Source organism: Alnus glutinosa, chromosome 14, assembly GCF_958979055.1.
Source record: "Alnus glutinosa chromosome 14, dhAlnGlut1.1, whole genome shotgun sequence".
Classification (NCBI taxonomy): Eukaryota; Viridiplantae; Streptophyta; class Magnoliopsida; order Fagales; family Betulaceae; genus Alnus; species Alnus glutinosa.
Window position 1 is genome coordinate 1,373,522 of NC_084899.1, and position 14,530 is coordinate 1,388,051.

A 14,530-nucleotide genomic window follows, 5' to 3' on the forward strand; every position below is an offset into this window, starting at 1 on the left:
TATTGTTTTAAGATATGAAGTTTTATGGTACTGAATTATTATGTGTATATATGTAGTTTTAGGGAGGGCCGTCACGCTCACTTCCATGACAATTTTTAAACAACTTACAGCAAAGACATTGTTAGTACTTCTAAGAGCACTAGCAGCAAATTTCCAACCATTTTTTCTATTTTAGGAAAATTTTAGGAAACCAAACCACTCTTTTTTTTTCCATATAAAAAAACACCCCACAATAGATTTCCTTAATTTTTCCTATATCAATTAAATACTATTTTTTACTCTTAGTTTATTCTTTTTTCTCTTTCCTACTTTTATTTTTTTATTCTCTTTCTTGTTCTCTCGTCTTCTCCGAATCTCTGTCACTTCCGTTTCTCCTTTTGAATCCAAGATGCAGAAAACTCGATCCGAATCTCCGATGCTGAATGGAGAGATTCATCGTCTGACGAAGAGGATGACCGCCACAACCTGATTCCACAAAACATCGATGTCAAGCACCAACTCCTCTCCCCCCATCGCTCTGCCTTCCACATCGACGATCTCCACTCCACAGTACGTCGTCGTTTTGCTTCCGTCCACTTCAACGAGAGGTACCTCCTTGTTGTCCTCCGGACCGGGAACGGTTCTGTGTCCAAGTCTGAAGCCGATTTTCAGGTACCTCCTCCGCCCTCCTCCTCGGGATCGCCATCTTCCTCTGCTTCCGGCGCCGGAGGAGCCGTGAGTTCGCCAACGAGAAGAGCAGCGTGTTTTCTGGACGCGTGAAGAGAGAGCCAGAGAGGAGAGAGGAGAGAGAGATATTTTTTTTTATTAAAACAAGTTATTAGGTAGCTACAGTGCTACCCAATGTATTGGAAAGTACTGTAGCTTTCCAAGTATAAAACCCTAAAATAGGGTAATTGCTGTAGCCTATTATTTTGTAACTTTTTTTTAAATTTTTTCTATTTTAAAAAATAAAATTATTTATAGAACATGTGTTCCTAGTACTCTAACAACGTTACAGGAGTAAAGGGTTCGGTTGGAAGACCAGAAAATACGGCTGCTAATGAACACTTCGTTGCACCTACTCCCTATGCATGTAGTGAAGCTAACGGGCATGCCCCCCCCCCCCGCGATAGACATGCGCGCATTAATTGATGCTCTCGTCCTTAATTTTGCCAGCCCGAATGGCAGTCGTTACAGCAAAGAGATAGAAGATGTACGTACGTAGCGCTAGCTTGTTACTGTTCGTGGCTGTTGCTTGGCCATATATTTAAGGCCCAGATTCACGTACAACCAGAGTTCAGTTATTGCACGACCTTGAAATTGTGTAATAGTTAGGCCAAAGTTCTACTTTTAACATTATCCTGTCTTTAATTAGCAAAGCTCGAGGAAATTGCAGAAATTGACGCGCGTCCTCGTCCCTTCTTTCTCCTTCTGCGCAAATAGATAAAGCTGCGACCGCTTTGATTGAACATGTACGTACATGGTGGAACGGTGGAGCCAACCGAAGAGTCAAGACACTTACACACGCCTTGACAACTCACTCTTTCTTCTTCTTTTCTTTTTTCTTTTACATTATTAAACAATTTTATTAATTTTTTTCTCACAAAAAATTTAAAATTCATTTCACCCTCATATCACACCAATCATTTCTATTTTTTTTTTCTTAAAAAACAGTCAAATTTTTTCTTTATATCAATAAAGTAATTCTTATTGATATTTTTTTGAAAAAAATAATTTAAAACACACCCATCCATGGTAGCTCCTCCTCATTAGCAACGATTACTGTCATTGACAATTCTGAGTAGGAAAAAAACAACATTTATGTTGATGTACTGTTCATGAAGCTCGTACAAAGAAAAGTGGTCTAATGATTTAAATGCGTAAAAGGTTAAAACCATGAAATGACATACGTGGAAAAAGCACAATCATTAATTAGTATATGTACTTGTTAGCGGTTTGAAAATGTGTGTGGGTTTGTTTGTTTTTAATTTGAAAAAGCTTTTTATATTGTGATCTAAAATTGATAAGTGTTTTTTTAAATGGGTTAATTAACACGTGAGAAATTTTTTTTTTTTTGTGGGTTCGCTTAAAAAATTATTTAGTAAACTTTATAAAAAGTGTGAATTTGACTAATTACTTATATTAAAAAAAGAAAAGAAAAAAAAGAGTCCTAAAGTGATAGCTTAGTCGACTGGAGATCACGCCTTATGAAGCGGATGTCACTAATTCAAATCCTCACTCCCCCCTCTTGTGTGGACATGTCAAAAAAAGAATAAAAAAAAAGAGTGATTTTGAAGTTAATTTAAGCGAAAGAAAGGAGTAGCCGGGCGGCTACCCCTATTCGGTTGAGGTGACACTATCATTTTATTAGTTTCTAGAATACCCTTCACTATTGTTTTGACCCTAAAAAGTTGAAATTGATCTTCTAAGCCTATTAACAACTTTGAATCTGTTTCGTTTGTTAATACTTTTTAGAAGGTATTTTTTTTTTTTTTTTGTTTTGTTTTATTATTTTTTTCCTAAAAAAAATGGTAAAAATAGTTTTGTTAGGTTGGTATTTAATTAGGTTGTTTGTTAATATTTTTATTATCAAACAATACCAGATAAACACTGTCCCTCAACTTTATTGAGAAAAGAGTTACGAGTTGATAAATTAGATTTATTGTTGTTAATATAAAAATAGACGAGACTTGTAATATTCAAACTCTTTCTCTATACATAGAATATTATATACAATCAATCAAGTCAATAAAATATATGGTCAACATTGACGCTTAAATATAGCTTATAGACCGAAACATTTTAATTTTTAGTGTCTATGTTTCTTCTTCCCATCTCTTTCCTAGTCCCTAGACAAGTAATTATTTCAAACATATTTATTTATTTATTTTTTGTTCTATGTTTTGGAATTTGAAGTCTCAAAGCACGTGCCACTCAACTTGTCTTTTCCATTGCAAGCAATTTCTCAGAAAAATGAAAAACAAGTGTGAACGAAGACCCGTCGCCATATGTTTCCAAGGTCAATGACCCAATACAGTGGTCCATCATGCTTAAACAATTTGGCAAAATGGTCTCGGGGAAGTTGCTAACTGGCTGAATCTTCTAATCGGATCGGGTCAAAATCACATGCTCATCTCATAAAAATCAAAGCATATGAAAAACACATAGACTTGTAAAATATATGAACAGAATACCATTAACAAATACACTGCGATCGATATTAATCTAATTTAATGAAGAATCGTGTCAATCTGATCAAAATGAAAGGAATAAAAATGCCATTTTTTTTTTTTGTTGCTTTCTAATTTAGTGTTTGAACGAAGAGGGACATTCAACTTAAGTGTTCGAAGTTCACCTGTCTCTTACCAAATTATAATATTATAATTAATTATAGATACACAAGTTTTTCTTGTTATTTTATTTTATTTATTTTTTTTAAAAAGTATTGTTTGGGTACTATAACTTTAATAAGTTTTTTACAAATTGATGTAACGAGACTTATTGTACAAGTCACTAAAATATAAATTATAGCCCACCTTAGTACCTTACACTCGTTTCTATAAAATATGAATCCCAAAATATTTTTCAAAAATAAGGTTAAGGAAATAAAAATCTTGAAATATTGATAGAAATTAATTTTATAGGTGAGTGAGTTGTATGAAATTTCTTATGGATTTCTGTCCCTAAAATATTATAATAATTCTTTTTACTTGTTATTTTGTTCTTTTCCTGAAAATGTTAAAAAGAAAGAAATAAATAAATAAAGAAGAAGAAAAAGATGGCGCGGGTAAAGAGAGGAAAAGTAAACGAAAGTCCCACATCTTCTTCCTGGTTTCCTTCTGCCAATGGTGACCGCCAGACCGGTCTTTACCAACCAGCCAACACGAGAGCTGTCGCCCAAACCTGATTATTATTTAACTAATTTCTTGATCTCTCTCCCCTGAAACCCTAGCTTGACCCCCAATCATTTTCCTTAGCAAAGGCTCGCTACGACTCTGCAACCCCAGAGAGAGAGAGAGAGAGAGAGAGAGAGAGAGAGCAGAATGAAGAAGGGAAGCTTAATGCATAACCTCAAGCTCACTCTCCCTCCTCCCGAAGAGGCGTCCTTGGCCAATTTCCTGTAGCTCTCTCTATCTCTGCCACTCCATAATGTTGTGTATGCGTTTTAGCGTTTCTTTTTTGGCTTATTGTGGTTGTGGGTTCGTGGTAGGACTCAGAGCGGTACGTTTATGGATGGAGATCTGCTCGTGAACAGGGACGGGGTTCGGATTGTCTCTCAGAGCGAAGTTGAAGCTGTAAGATTTGATATTTTGGTTTCAGTCTCTGAAATATTTGTTTTTTTTCTCAGCTCAGTGTTCTTGCATTTCATTACTGGAATATGATTCTGGTACAAAAAGGGTATCTACGCTGTTTCCTTTTCTGCAATCTGGGTGTTTTGAATTTTAGCTTCTCTCTTTTTTTTTTTTAGCTTCTCTGTGTTCAAATTATGCATCACTCGGAAAAGGGGTACTTGTGATACTTCTTTTTCTGCAATCTGTTTGAGATCCACTGATCTGTGTATTTCGTATTTGTCAAATAATGAGTTTAATATATGTTCTGCCCTGAGTTTTTCCCTGCATAAGATTTTCTTTGTTTTTGTTTCATGTGTTTGCCTATGTGTTCAGCCACCCCCCATCCAGGCAGCAGACAACCAGTTGAGTTTAGCAGAATTAGACACGATTAAAGTTATTGGAAAAGGAGCTGGCGGAATTGTGCAATTGGTGCAGCACAAATGGACTGGCCAGTTTTTTGCATTGAAGGTAGTGCAAAATTTAACACTTATCATGCATTTTCTTTTTATGTCATTCACCCTCTAGATTTCCAGTCAAATGTCTTCTTAATGTAATTTAACAAAGGCAGTGTCCTTATCGACTTCTCCTAGTTCGGATTTCGTGCAGTATCTACACAACTGTGTTAATTTTTGATGTCTCTTCTTTGCAAGGTAAAGTGTTTGCTTTGTCACAAGCATTGCATTGGGCATCCAAAACTTATGAAGCTTTTTCAGTTGGGAATAAAAAATAGATTACAGAGTTCTTGAATCTATTTCTTTTTCATTCATATCTAACTCTTGTTTTGTCTTTTCATCATTCATCCTCTGTGTTTCCAGGCAAAGTATCTTCTTTTGCCTTATACCATGTTTTGAATTTTAGAACGATATTCATGTTTACCCAAAAATGGATGTTCAAAAGGTTGCAAACCTTGGGCTTTACATTTTCGAGATGAGCATCGAGATCTCTTTCTAAGCCACCTCTTATTTCTACCATCTAATGGAACCCATTTGGTTTGCCTCTTTTTTTGTTTTTTTAAAACAGGTAATCAAAATTATCATTAAAAACCAAAGGCGCAACCTGGGTACATATGGAGTATACAAGAGAAACACCTAGTTAGAATGAGAAAAAAAGAACAAGGAAATTGTGAAAGCTAAAGCATCAAAGGAGATAAAAACGCAGCTGTCCAAATATAAAGAGTATTGAAAAATAAAGCACACTCCTGTTTGCTTTTTAGAAGACATCAGTGCAGCATTATTTCATCAGAAATCAATGGAAACAATTTCATAGTTAAAACAGTTATCTCAAATTTTACACTTTTTTTTGTTACTCTACGACACTGAGTCAAGGTTCCTTCAATCAGCGTGAAAGGCTAGTTCCATGTGGAATTGTTTATCCTTATGCTTTTGCATATTTTTGAGCCATCCAACAGTATACTGTTGTTGAACATTTATGCTTGTTCTATTGTTTGCACGTCTTCCTCACTTTCTCATTGGTTCTTATGTATTCTCCTATGTTCAGGTCATTCAAATGAATATTGATGAGGCTTACCGCAGGCAAATTGCTCAGGAATTGAAAATTAATCAGTCAGCACAATGTCCATATGTTGTTGTCTGCTACCAGTCTTTCTATGATAATGGTGTCGTTTCAATCATCTTAGAGTACATGGACGGTGGATCTCTGTTAGATCTTTTGAAAAAGGTTAAAACAATTCCAGAGCTATATCTTGCTGCCATCTCTAAGCAGGTGGGGAATTTGAAAATCATGTACTTGTTTGGAAGTCTATCTATAACAAATATCAATTAAAACGTGTTATTTCCCTGTTCTTCCTATTCTTCATTTATGTAGGTGCTAAAGGGCTTGCTGTATCTTCATCATGAAAAACACGTAATCCATAGGGACTTAAAACCTTCTAATTTGTTGATAAATCATAGAGGCGAAGTCAAGATTACTGACTTCGGTGTGAGTGCAATACTGGAAAGCACCTCTGGGCAGGCAAATACTTTTGTTGGCACATATAACTATATGTCTGTGAGTAACTTAATTAATAAATCTTACGGAAGTTTTGATTTTCTCTTGTTTGTTACTTTTTTTCCCCTTATAGCTTTGAATAAGCGTTCCTATTTTGCGTATACATGAAATTTACCAGTTTTTCTTTTGTGCAATGTGTTTTATAGCCAGAGAGAATTATTGGAGGCAACTATAACAGTAAAAGTGACATTTGGAGTTTGGGACTAGTACTGCTCGAGTGTGCAACAGGTCAATTCCCATTTATACCACCAGAGCAGGGTGAATTATGGACTAACTTCTATGAGCTCATGGAAGCTATTGTTGAAAAACCACCACCTTCTGCACCTTCAGATCAATTTTCTCCGCAGTTCTGCTCATTTATTTCTGCATGGTAAACATTAAATTTTGCAGTTTTCAGTACCTGAGTTTTTTAAGAGTCTGAACAGACTTCGTTACATTTCATTATATGTGTGGAGAAGAAAAGAAACAAATAGGCCGTTGTTCACTTGTGATGTTCATTCGTAGTCATGTCAAGGAAATTGCATCTTGCCAGACGTTAGTCTTTCATTCCCTGCCATTCCTGCCCTTTCCAAAAACGATGGAAAGATTGATAAACTGAGAAGTGTTCTTCAGCTTTTCTACATTCCAATTGATTGTTGATTATTGTATTGCATTTTTTTTTATAAGTAAATTAGTAAGTAATTGCATGTTAGTCAAGTTGGTCAACATATTTGACATTTGGGTGCTTTCTTTGTATGTTTGCAACTTCTGATCTTATGAGTTTATGTACCCATCTTTGGGATCTTTTGTTTATTTCAGTGTACAAAAAAATCCAGAAGATAGACAGTCAGCACATGAACTTATGGTATGTATAATCCCTGTGTCTATTTTCCATCTTTATACTCAATGCAGAACAAATAAAGTAGGATGTGTGCTTAGTGATATTCCAAATCTGATGGCATGTTATTGTTGTTAACCCAGGCTCACCCTTTCATCAATATGCATGAAGACTTGGACATTGATCTCAAGTCTTACTTCACCAGTGCAGGATCTCCACTTGCAACCTTATAATACTTATCCGGTATGTCCAAGTCTTGATTTTCACTACTGGACTTGAAAGTAGATATGTCTTACTTATGTGGGGTATGCTGTACTAGTGAATGTATAGACAAGTACGGAGAAATGCATTCACTGGTATGCAGTTGGCATTAGGATTTTGTTGCTTCTATATTAAAGAATAAATTTCTTAGTGTGATGAAGTACAATTTAGTTTTTTTTTTTTTTTTTTTTTTTTCCTGCTGCTTTAGAAAAAATATTTTTAAACTCAAAGCTTTCTCTGATATTTCTTGCAGTTAGTTTTCTTAATTGGAACCAATGAGAAATTTTTTTGGGTGAGTTACATAAGTCCCCCCAGAGTTTGACAGTAGCTTCAAATCAACCCTATATTTTTAATCTTATCAATGAAAACTTCGAACTTTAAGGGAAGTTTTAATGTTCTCCATCTGTACATATTTGTTAAATAATGACAAATGGAGGGCTTGCGATTTGCACAGAGTTGCATCTGGGCACAAAGAGACCAGCACAACTTATTCCATTTTGCGAAAAAAAAGAAGGCCAAAAAGGGCTTGCAAAACTGTTTCCACTACCACTGCCAACGACCACCACAGCTTCTTGCTTCCAACTCTCAAATGCTCTTAGTCTCACAACAATGGAATTCAAATTCCATTGAATTTAGAAAGAACACAAGCCAGTAAAGAAAATCATCCTAGCAAATCTTAGGGCTGGCAAACTCCTTGCTAGCCATCAAGGTAAAAGCCTGCAAGCTGGCTCCAGGTAACACTAAGAATGCAGAAGCATTTTCAGTACAGTTCACATGCTGCACTCTGACATCCACCGTGTGCTTGCTGTTGCATCCCATGCAGTGCAAAGTGGGGTGAGAGTGGGTATATAAGGATGCAAAGGAACGTTGAGGCTGAGGAAGACCTCTTTGGTATTGCCATGAGAGGTTTTTCTCTTTTGATGAATTTATGAAGGTTTTGTTTCCTATGAATATTGACATGCAAGCTTTTATCCTACAGAAAGAAAGGAGAATATCGAATCTAGATGTTTTAATAATCAATATCTTGTAATTTGGATATGTGGACAAGTTGTCTGTGCTCTTGGAAGGTCTAAAGACTATGATTTCTATTGTGAACCCTTTGTCATGAAGTAAGAACACAACCGAAGGTGTTTGATGACATGTCCAGCCCAGAATTATAAGCACACAATATTGTCTGAGGGGTTAATGACACTTTACCTCTCCAACTTGAACCCATAAACTATCAAAATGTTTCGAGTTCTCCCCTCTGTCAGATCTTACTGTTATTTTGGATGGAAAATGTTACATGTGCACATGAGCCGTTTCTTCTACCTAAAATACCCCCTAGTTTGAGGGTCAAAATTATGAAACTGCCCTAGACGGGGTTGCGGTCATGGTTATCCCCACAACCCCTACAACTCCCCTTAAAATACCTCCATGTGACACCCTATAATCTTAGTCCCATGTTGGAAATATGAATTGCTCACATTGGGTCGGTAAATTAAAAGGTGCTATGGGTGTTAAGTCTCACATTGGTTCATTACGAGGTGAGACTGGACTCTATAAGTGATTATAGAAAGCTTCAATTGCAACTTGACTTGTTCTTTTGGAGTGATAGCTCAAATGTTGGCTAGCGCTTTTCCTTAGTACTATACCCTACCCTTCTATTAGGAGGTTCGGGGTGGCTACAACCCTCCAACAGAGGGGGTAGCTATGACCACCCTAGAGTATGGTAGTTTCTTAATTTTGTTCCTTAATCTGGGGGCATTTTTGGCACAAGAAACGACTCATGGGCATGTGACAGACACGTGATGTTTTTGATCCAAAATAACACCAAATTTGATAAGAGGGGGCAATTCACAACATTTTTGTAGTCGTCGTGAGTTGTAGTTTGTAGGTTCAAGTGAGATTGGGATGGTAGTTTAAGGGGTTAAAGTGTAATTAACTCTTGTCCGAGTCTTTTGGAAAGTTGTGGAAGTATAAAGGTGTTGAGTGGTGGGAGTCATGCTGTTTGCTCAGGTAATAAGAGGTTATATAGATGTTTGAGGCCATGGAAAATAGAGGTTGTGGAGGTGGGAGAGCAATATGGTGATTGGATCTGGGTACCGATAAACAAAGCAGTAACTAAATATAACGATTACAATCAAAATTTATGGCTGAATTGTATTGTTCATAGAGAAACTTTTAATTCCATTTATCTATTTGGATGATCCTGACATGATATATTTAAGTTCTCCATGACGTCTGGCACAATACTGTTTAATAAATCTTTTGCCTTAATAGAAGCAGGGAGTGATTAGATAACTTGCATTAATCATTCTACTTTTTGCTTTGGCCTATTTATTATGTAGGCTGCCCAGGTAATGTGCCTGGGCACTTGCTGCCTTCCAAGTTCTCTTATTCTTTTATTTCTTTGGATTTTCTTCACCATCTTTTATTAAAAACAAGTTGTTCATATAGAGTAGGAGTGTGCAGTGCATTTAGTGACCAATAGATTTACCATCTGATTTGGGACTAACGTATATAATTCTTTGCTTTTGGTAGAGTTCCGACTTGCAAACTACTAGCCTATATAACTGAGAATGAAAAAGACAGCTTGCCAGAAGTTTTGAAGACATGGTGAATGATTTTTAGTGGTCTGTGACTGGAATAAAGGGAATCTCGAGCCCACCGGCAAGCACCATGGTATTTTTAAGGGTTGGGAGGCGGAGCATCCCAACCCTGAACATTTGGAATGTGAAGAGGAAAAGTATGATAGAGTTGAGGTTTATGATTTCAAGAACAGGCAGTGTTTGTGTACTTGCCTGAGATATCGCAGAATGTGATCTGTTGGTTAAACCTATAGAAATAATGACACTGCGAAATTATCCTTGAGGAACCTGATAAGATTTGTCTAGAACTGTCTACTTGTTTTTAAAAAAAGAAAGTAAAATTATTTCTTGTTTTTATTTTTGGGTAGAGAGATTAGACTGTTCTCACTGATTTTGGGCTTGTTTTTTACTGGTTCTGTTCTATTATTTGAATGAGAACTACATTGTCCCACTCTCTGTGTTGTTTTTGCTCCCACCTTCATGCAAGAAGAATTTATAGTCTTAACTAGGTTTGGGAGCGTGATAGCCAAAAGATGATAGTGGAATTTGATTCATAGATAGTTTTTCAACCTGCTGCATGAGAAAACGAATCATCGGACGATGGAAATACAAATCGAGTCCCAGCTAGGGCACCACTGGTGCTGGGGACGGTAACAAACCAGCAACCTGGCTGGAAAATGCTCTGGGGGGAAACAAATAAACCACGGTAGCATGGCAAGATCGATGGTGTCTGTCGATATGTAGGGTTTGTTTTGTTCTTACATGAGTAGAAAAAATGTTGTGTTACGAATTTTATGCAATCAAAAGACGGGTAGTCTAGTCTAGGGTCAAAAGTGCACCCGCAGCTAGCATCCTTCGTTAGTCTGTTAAATCCTAATGTTAAATCCTAATGGAGGGATTGAAAAATAAAATACTCGCTGCAACTTTGGATAATTTAGCGGTAATATTGTTAAACCCATGACAGATCGGAAGAAAAGTGAAGTTCCTTATTTTCTATTAAGTACTAAAATAATAATAATAATAATAATAATAATAATAATAATAATAATAATAAAATCTCTTATTAAAAGGTGGAGAGGAGCACAACCCAAATATATATGAGAAACCTAATTAAGGGGAACTAACTAAGCCGCAAGCAGCCCAGGCAAAAAAAAAAAAAAAATTTGCAAGGCTGGACCATGTTATTGATTATAACCATATTATATACTTCTGCTAACTTATCTAAAAAGTTATGGTAGATGGGTGAACTTGTTGCCTAGGTTTTTATTTTCAACTTCCTTTGAGCTTTCAAGTCAATGACTATTACGGTGATGTTGTCTTTGCTTCCCTTCTGGAGAGCAAGCCTTAAGAGGCACTCTGCTGCAGCTTGTGGTGCAGGATCAACACCACCTCTTTCTACAGGCAGGCTATTGCCATGCTTTTTGTGCCACAGAAAGATCCGCTTTCTTGCAACATCACATGCCTCCTCGTTTGTCATGACATCCCATAAGCCATCACTGGCCAAAATAAGGCACTCATCCTGCTTTGCCCGAGGAACCAACATCACTTCTGGATCCGGAATAACCCATGGTTTCAAGTATCTATCACCTGAGGACCATAGAGACAATCAGAATTCAGATAGACCACCTTCATCAGCATGGAATTAGAACATCTAAATCAAAGTGGTATAGCTTTTTCTGTATTTAAATTAGGAGTGCATGAATAATGGTTTCGGCGTTCCCAAATGATGGCGACGGCATTAACAAGATGCCATTGTATAATTGACACAAGCTCAATTTGCTCGTGATGCCACAAGAGGTCATGCCAGTCCACTCTCCTCGTCTTATACTCCTCTCATAGGTTTCACCTTAGAGGCATGCTCATACACTTTTTTGCCAGTCATCCACTGATATAGCTGGAGTGGTAAAAAGCATGCCCATGCTTAAATATGCGATGTCGGATACATTATATTCCAACGGGATCGAGGATTAAAGATGCATACCAATGGACCTGGAAGTTGCGAGAACGCCGAAAACACGGGATCCATTCCATTGTATGACCTTGCCTCCTGCAGCTTCTATCCTTGCATGTTCGTCTTCTCTATCTGGCTGAAAGCAGCACGAAGGTGTAAATAAAGGTTAGCCTCTTAGCAAGGCCATCCCCATGTGAACGCCTATGAATAAGTGCAAAACTACAAAGACAAGCCTTACTTTGTGATCTACTGACAATGGCATAGGTACTTTTCCACGACACAAGACTGCTCTTGAATCCCCACAATTTGCAACTACAATGTGGGTTGAACATAAAATGGCAACCACGGCAGTAGACCCAACAGTTTCAGGGGCAATAGATTCTTGAAAAACCTCTGAGGCATCACTGTTGCTTCCATTACTGCCTCTGTGAGCTTCCCCAATTTCAGCATCAACTTTGAGAAAACAATTCAAGATGGCTTTCTTCCACAGCTCCTGCCAACTATTCTCATTGCTTCCTCCATCAGACAAGCTCACTTTTGTGATTTCTATCTCCTCCATCAAAGCCAAATGGAGACGTTTGTGGCAATAATTTGCAACCTATGCAAACAAAGCCCCCTCAATGAAATCAATCAACTTGAACAAACACACAACATGTATAATCTGAACAGTAATTAGAAGGCAAGTAGCACAAGGCATACCTGACAGCCACCATGTCCATCATAGACGCCAAAGAAATGGGCATTTAATTGACTTAAATGATGATTATTCACACCATTAGGAACATGGTCATTCAACAGCATTTGAGTAGGAACTTGTGAAAATCGGGGTACAACTGCGACAGCATCTTCCATCTTTGGCCTCCTTCCGCGCATAGTTGTGAAACCCCAAAGGGGTGGACAATCCAGTTCTAAAATGTTTTGGCTACTAGCTCTACATATCTTCTTTTCCTGCAGCAACTCGGGAGGTGCAGTAAATAATTTTGGATCAGATCCATTAGATCTATTGGCTTCCTTACCCTCAGGATCCAACACCATTGTGGAAGGATCTTGTGCATGCTGCACCTCAACATCCATCGTAGCAATGTTATCACCTTCCTTTTGAGTGACCAAATTTGATACAGTGGTTCCTCCTCCCCTGTTTTTTTCATCTTCAGATTCTGATACTATACCAATTCCACTTTGACAATTATTACTACCGTAACCATAATTTCTACATGAAATTGACTCATAAGGTGGACTTGGTTTCGTTGTAGGTCTTGATAACAAGGGAGTTGTGTTTGCCAGAAGCTTGAGCCCATTATTGATTTCCATCTGTGTTGTTACTACTGACTCATTACAGACCATATTACCTAGCCTAAATCGACCTCCCATATCCCTTTTTGCCTTGTAGCAGTAAAACTCAACTTTCCAAACCCTCCAGAATAAACTACTAGTCCTCAACTAGTTTATCTCTCTCTCTTCTAATATGGGTTGGACTCAATTAAACATACGATGGTTTCAGAGGTATGTAAATTGCCTTCAACAGGCAAGACTCACTTATTAACAAAAAGAGATGAAACAAATTCTATGATCTGAGATAGAACCAACCTAGAAGATTGTACAAAGTGCAAACAAATTGGAGCTAGGGAGCAATAGAATAATATGAACCCTTATTAAAAAAGAAAAAGGATTTAAACTTCCATTATGTGAGAATCAAATAATATACTGAACCCACATGCTAGATATATGTAGATACCTCTAGACACTCGCTGGAGGCTTCTATATCTAACCCCCAACAACCAGTGGGAGACGGGACTTAAAAAAAGAAAAAAAGAAAAAAAAGAAAAGAAGAAATATGAGCCTGATCAGATTGATTAGATATGAGAAAAAAATGTCTCAGTATCTAAGAAACACAAGAAAAAGAGGGGAAAAACAACAAAAACAAAATAGAGAATCCTAGAAGAAACGGGCAACAAATGGGTTACCTGGATCTGAGGCAACCCATTTGAGTTACTTCCATGTGACCACCAAGGCACCAACTCTGTCATCACTCTCAGCACCTGCCACCAGCTCTCATTCTAGAATCCCTCAAAAAACTTGTGGAAAACACGTACAGTCTGTTTCTGAAACATTGTCAATATATATATATACTTTGTGAAAACAACGAAACTACAGACGAATGTAGGAGCTGTTCCTTACGGTTTCAAAACACTGCATAAAAGCGTGAGGAAGGAGAAGTGGCCAATGGAGAAGAACCTTATAAAGCGCACAAATGCAACAACTACGTTAGCAGAAAAGCATACAAGCGCACGTGTCCAACAGGGAGATACATATCCGATTTGTTAGAGAGAACAGTCGACGTAGCCCCTTGCTTGTGGGGAATTAGCTAGAGAGAACCGAATTAACAATAGTATACTATTTGGACTAAAATAAAAAAATGATTTGGATTTGCGATTTTAAAAAATTTATTTTTATAAATAGTGATTTTAAAATGTACAATTTGAAAATGTAATTTTTTAAAAACACAGTTAAACGCTTTAAAAAAAATCGTAATTTGATTTTTAAAATCGAAATTTAACCTTTAAAATTGTGCATTTTCAAAAAAAGATCCACTTGTCTACTCCTTAAATAAAAC

The 14,530-nt window shown here is 37.1% G+C and overlaps 2 protein-coding genes across 4 annotated transcripts; one reads left to right on the forward strand and one right to left on the reverse strand.

The window, feature by feature from the left end:
- Positions 1–3,765: 3,765 nt before the first annotated feature.
- LOC133856984 (mitogen-activated protein kinase kinase SIPKK) lies at positions 3,766–10,322 on the forward strand. The gene is made up of 9 exons (XM_062292064.1): positions 3,766–4,099; positions 4,190–4,274; positions 4,644–4,778; positions 5,808–6,032; positions 6,135–6,317; positions 6,464–6,687; positions 7,116–7,161; positions 7,278–7,377; positions 9,919–10,322. Exons 1-8 carry the CDS (start codon positions 4,023–4,025, stop codon positions 7,365–7,367), a joined length of 1,065 nt encoding a protein of 354 aa, XP_062148048.1. The 5' UTR covers positions 3,766–4,022; the 3' UTR covers positions 7,368–7,377; positions 9,919–10,322.
- Positions 10,323–11,009: 687 nt separating this feature from the next.
- Positions 11,010–14,160, reverse strand: LOC133856983 (protein phosphatase 2C 50). Of its 3 annotated transcripts, XM_062292063.1 has the most exons (6): positions 14,095–14,160; positions 13,881–14,012; positions 12,616–13,051; positions 12,155–12,514; positions 11,947–12,052; positions 11,010–11,552 (listed from the first exon to the last, which is right to left on the reverse strand). In XM_062292063.1, exons 2-6 carry the CDS (start codon positions 13,913–13,915, stop codon positions 11,221–11,223), a joined length of 1,269 nt encoding a protein of 422 aa, XP_062148047.1. In that variant the 5' UTR covers positions 13,916–14,012; positions 14,095–14,160; the 3' UTR covers positions 11,010–11,220. The 3 variants fall into 3 exon arrangements, with proteins under 3 accessions (XP_062148047.1, XP_062148046.1, XP_062148045.1); XM_062292062.1 differs by having other exon boundaries at positions 13,881–14,104; XM_062292061.1 differs by having other exon boundaries at positions 12,616–14,104.
- Between the last annotated feature and the right edge of the window lie 370 nt (positions 14,161–14,530).

What these genes read in the sequence shown, in the direction of transcription:
- LOC133856984 (XM_062292064.1), top strand. Translation starts at nt 4,023, where the DNA reads ATGAAGAAGGGAAGCTTAATGCATAACCTCAAGCTCACTCTCCCTCCT. An exon ending in CTCAGAGCGAAGTTGAAGCT is followed by an intron (nt 4,275 to 4,643) that starts GTAAGATTTGAT and finishes CTATGTGTTCAG; the next exon opens with CCACCCCCCATCCAGGCAGC. An exon ending in GCACATATAACTATATGTCT is followed by an intron (nt 6,318 to 6,463) that starts GTGAGTAACTTA and finishes TGTGTTTTATAG; the next exon opens with CCAGAGAGAATTATTGGAGG.
- LOC133856983 (XM_062292061.1), bottom strand. Translation starts at nt 13,287, where the DNA reads ATGGGAGGTCGATTTAGGCTAGGTAATATGGTCTGTAATGAGTCAGTA. An exon ending in ATGGACATGGTGGCTGTCAG is followed by an intron (nt 12,515 to 12,615) that starts GTATGCCTTGTG and finishes TTGTTTGCATAG; the next exon opens with GTTGCAAATTATTGCCACAA. An exon ending in CGCAACTTCCAGGTCCATTG is followed by an intron (nt 11,553 to 11,946) that starts GTATGCATCTTT and finishes TATGGTCCTCAG; the next exon opens with GTGATAGATACTTGAAACCA.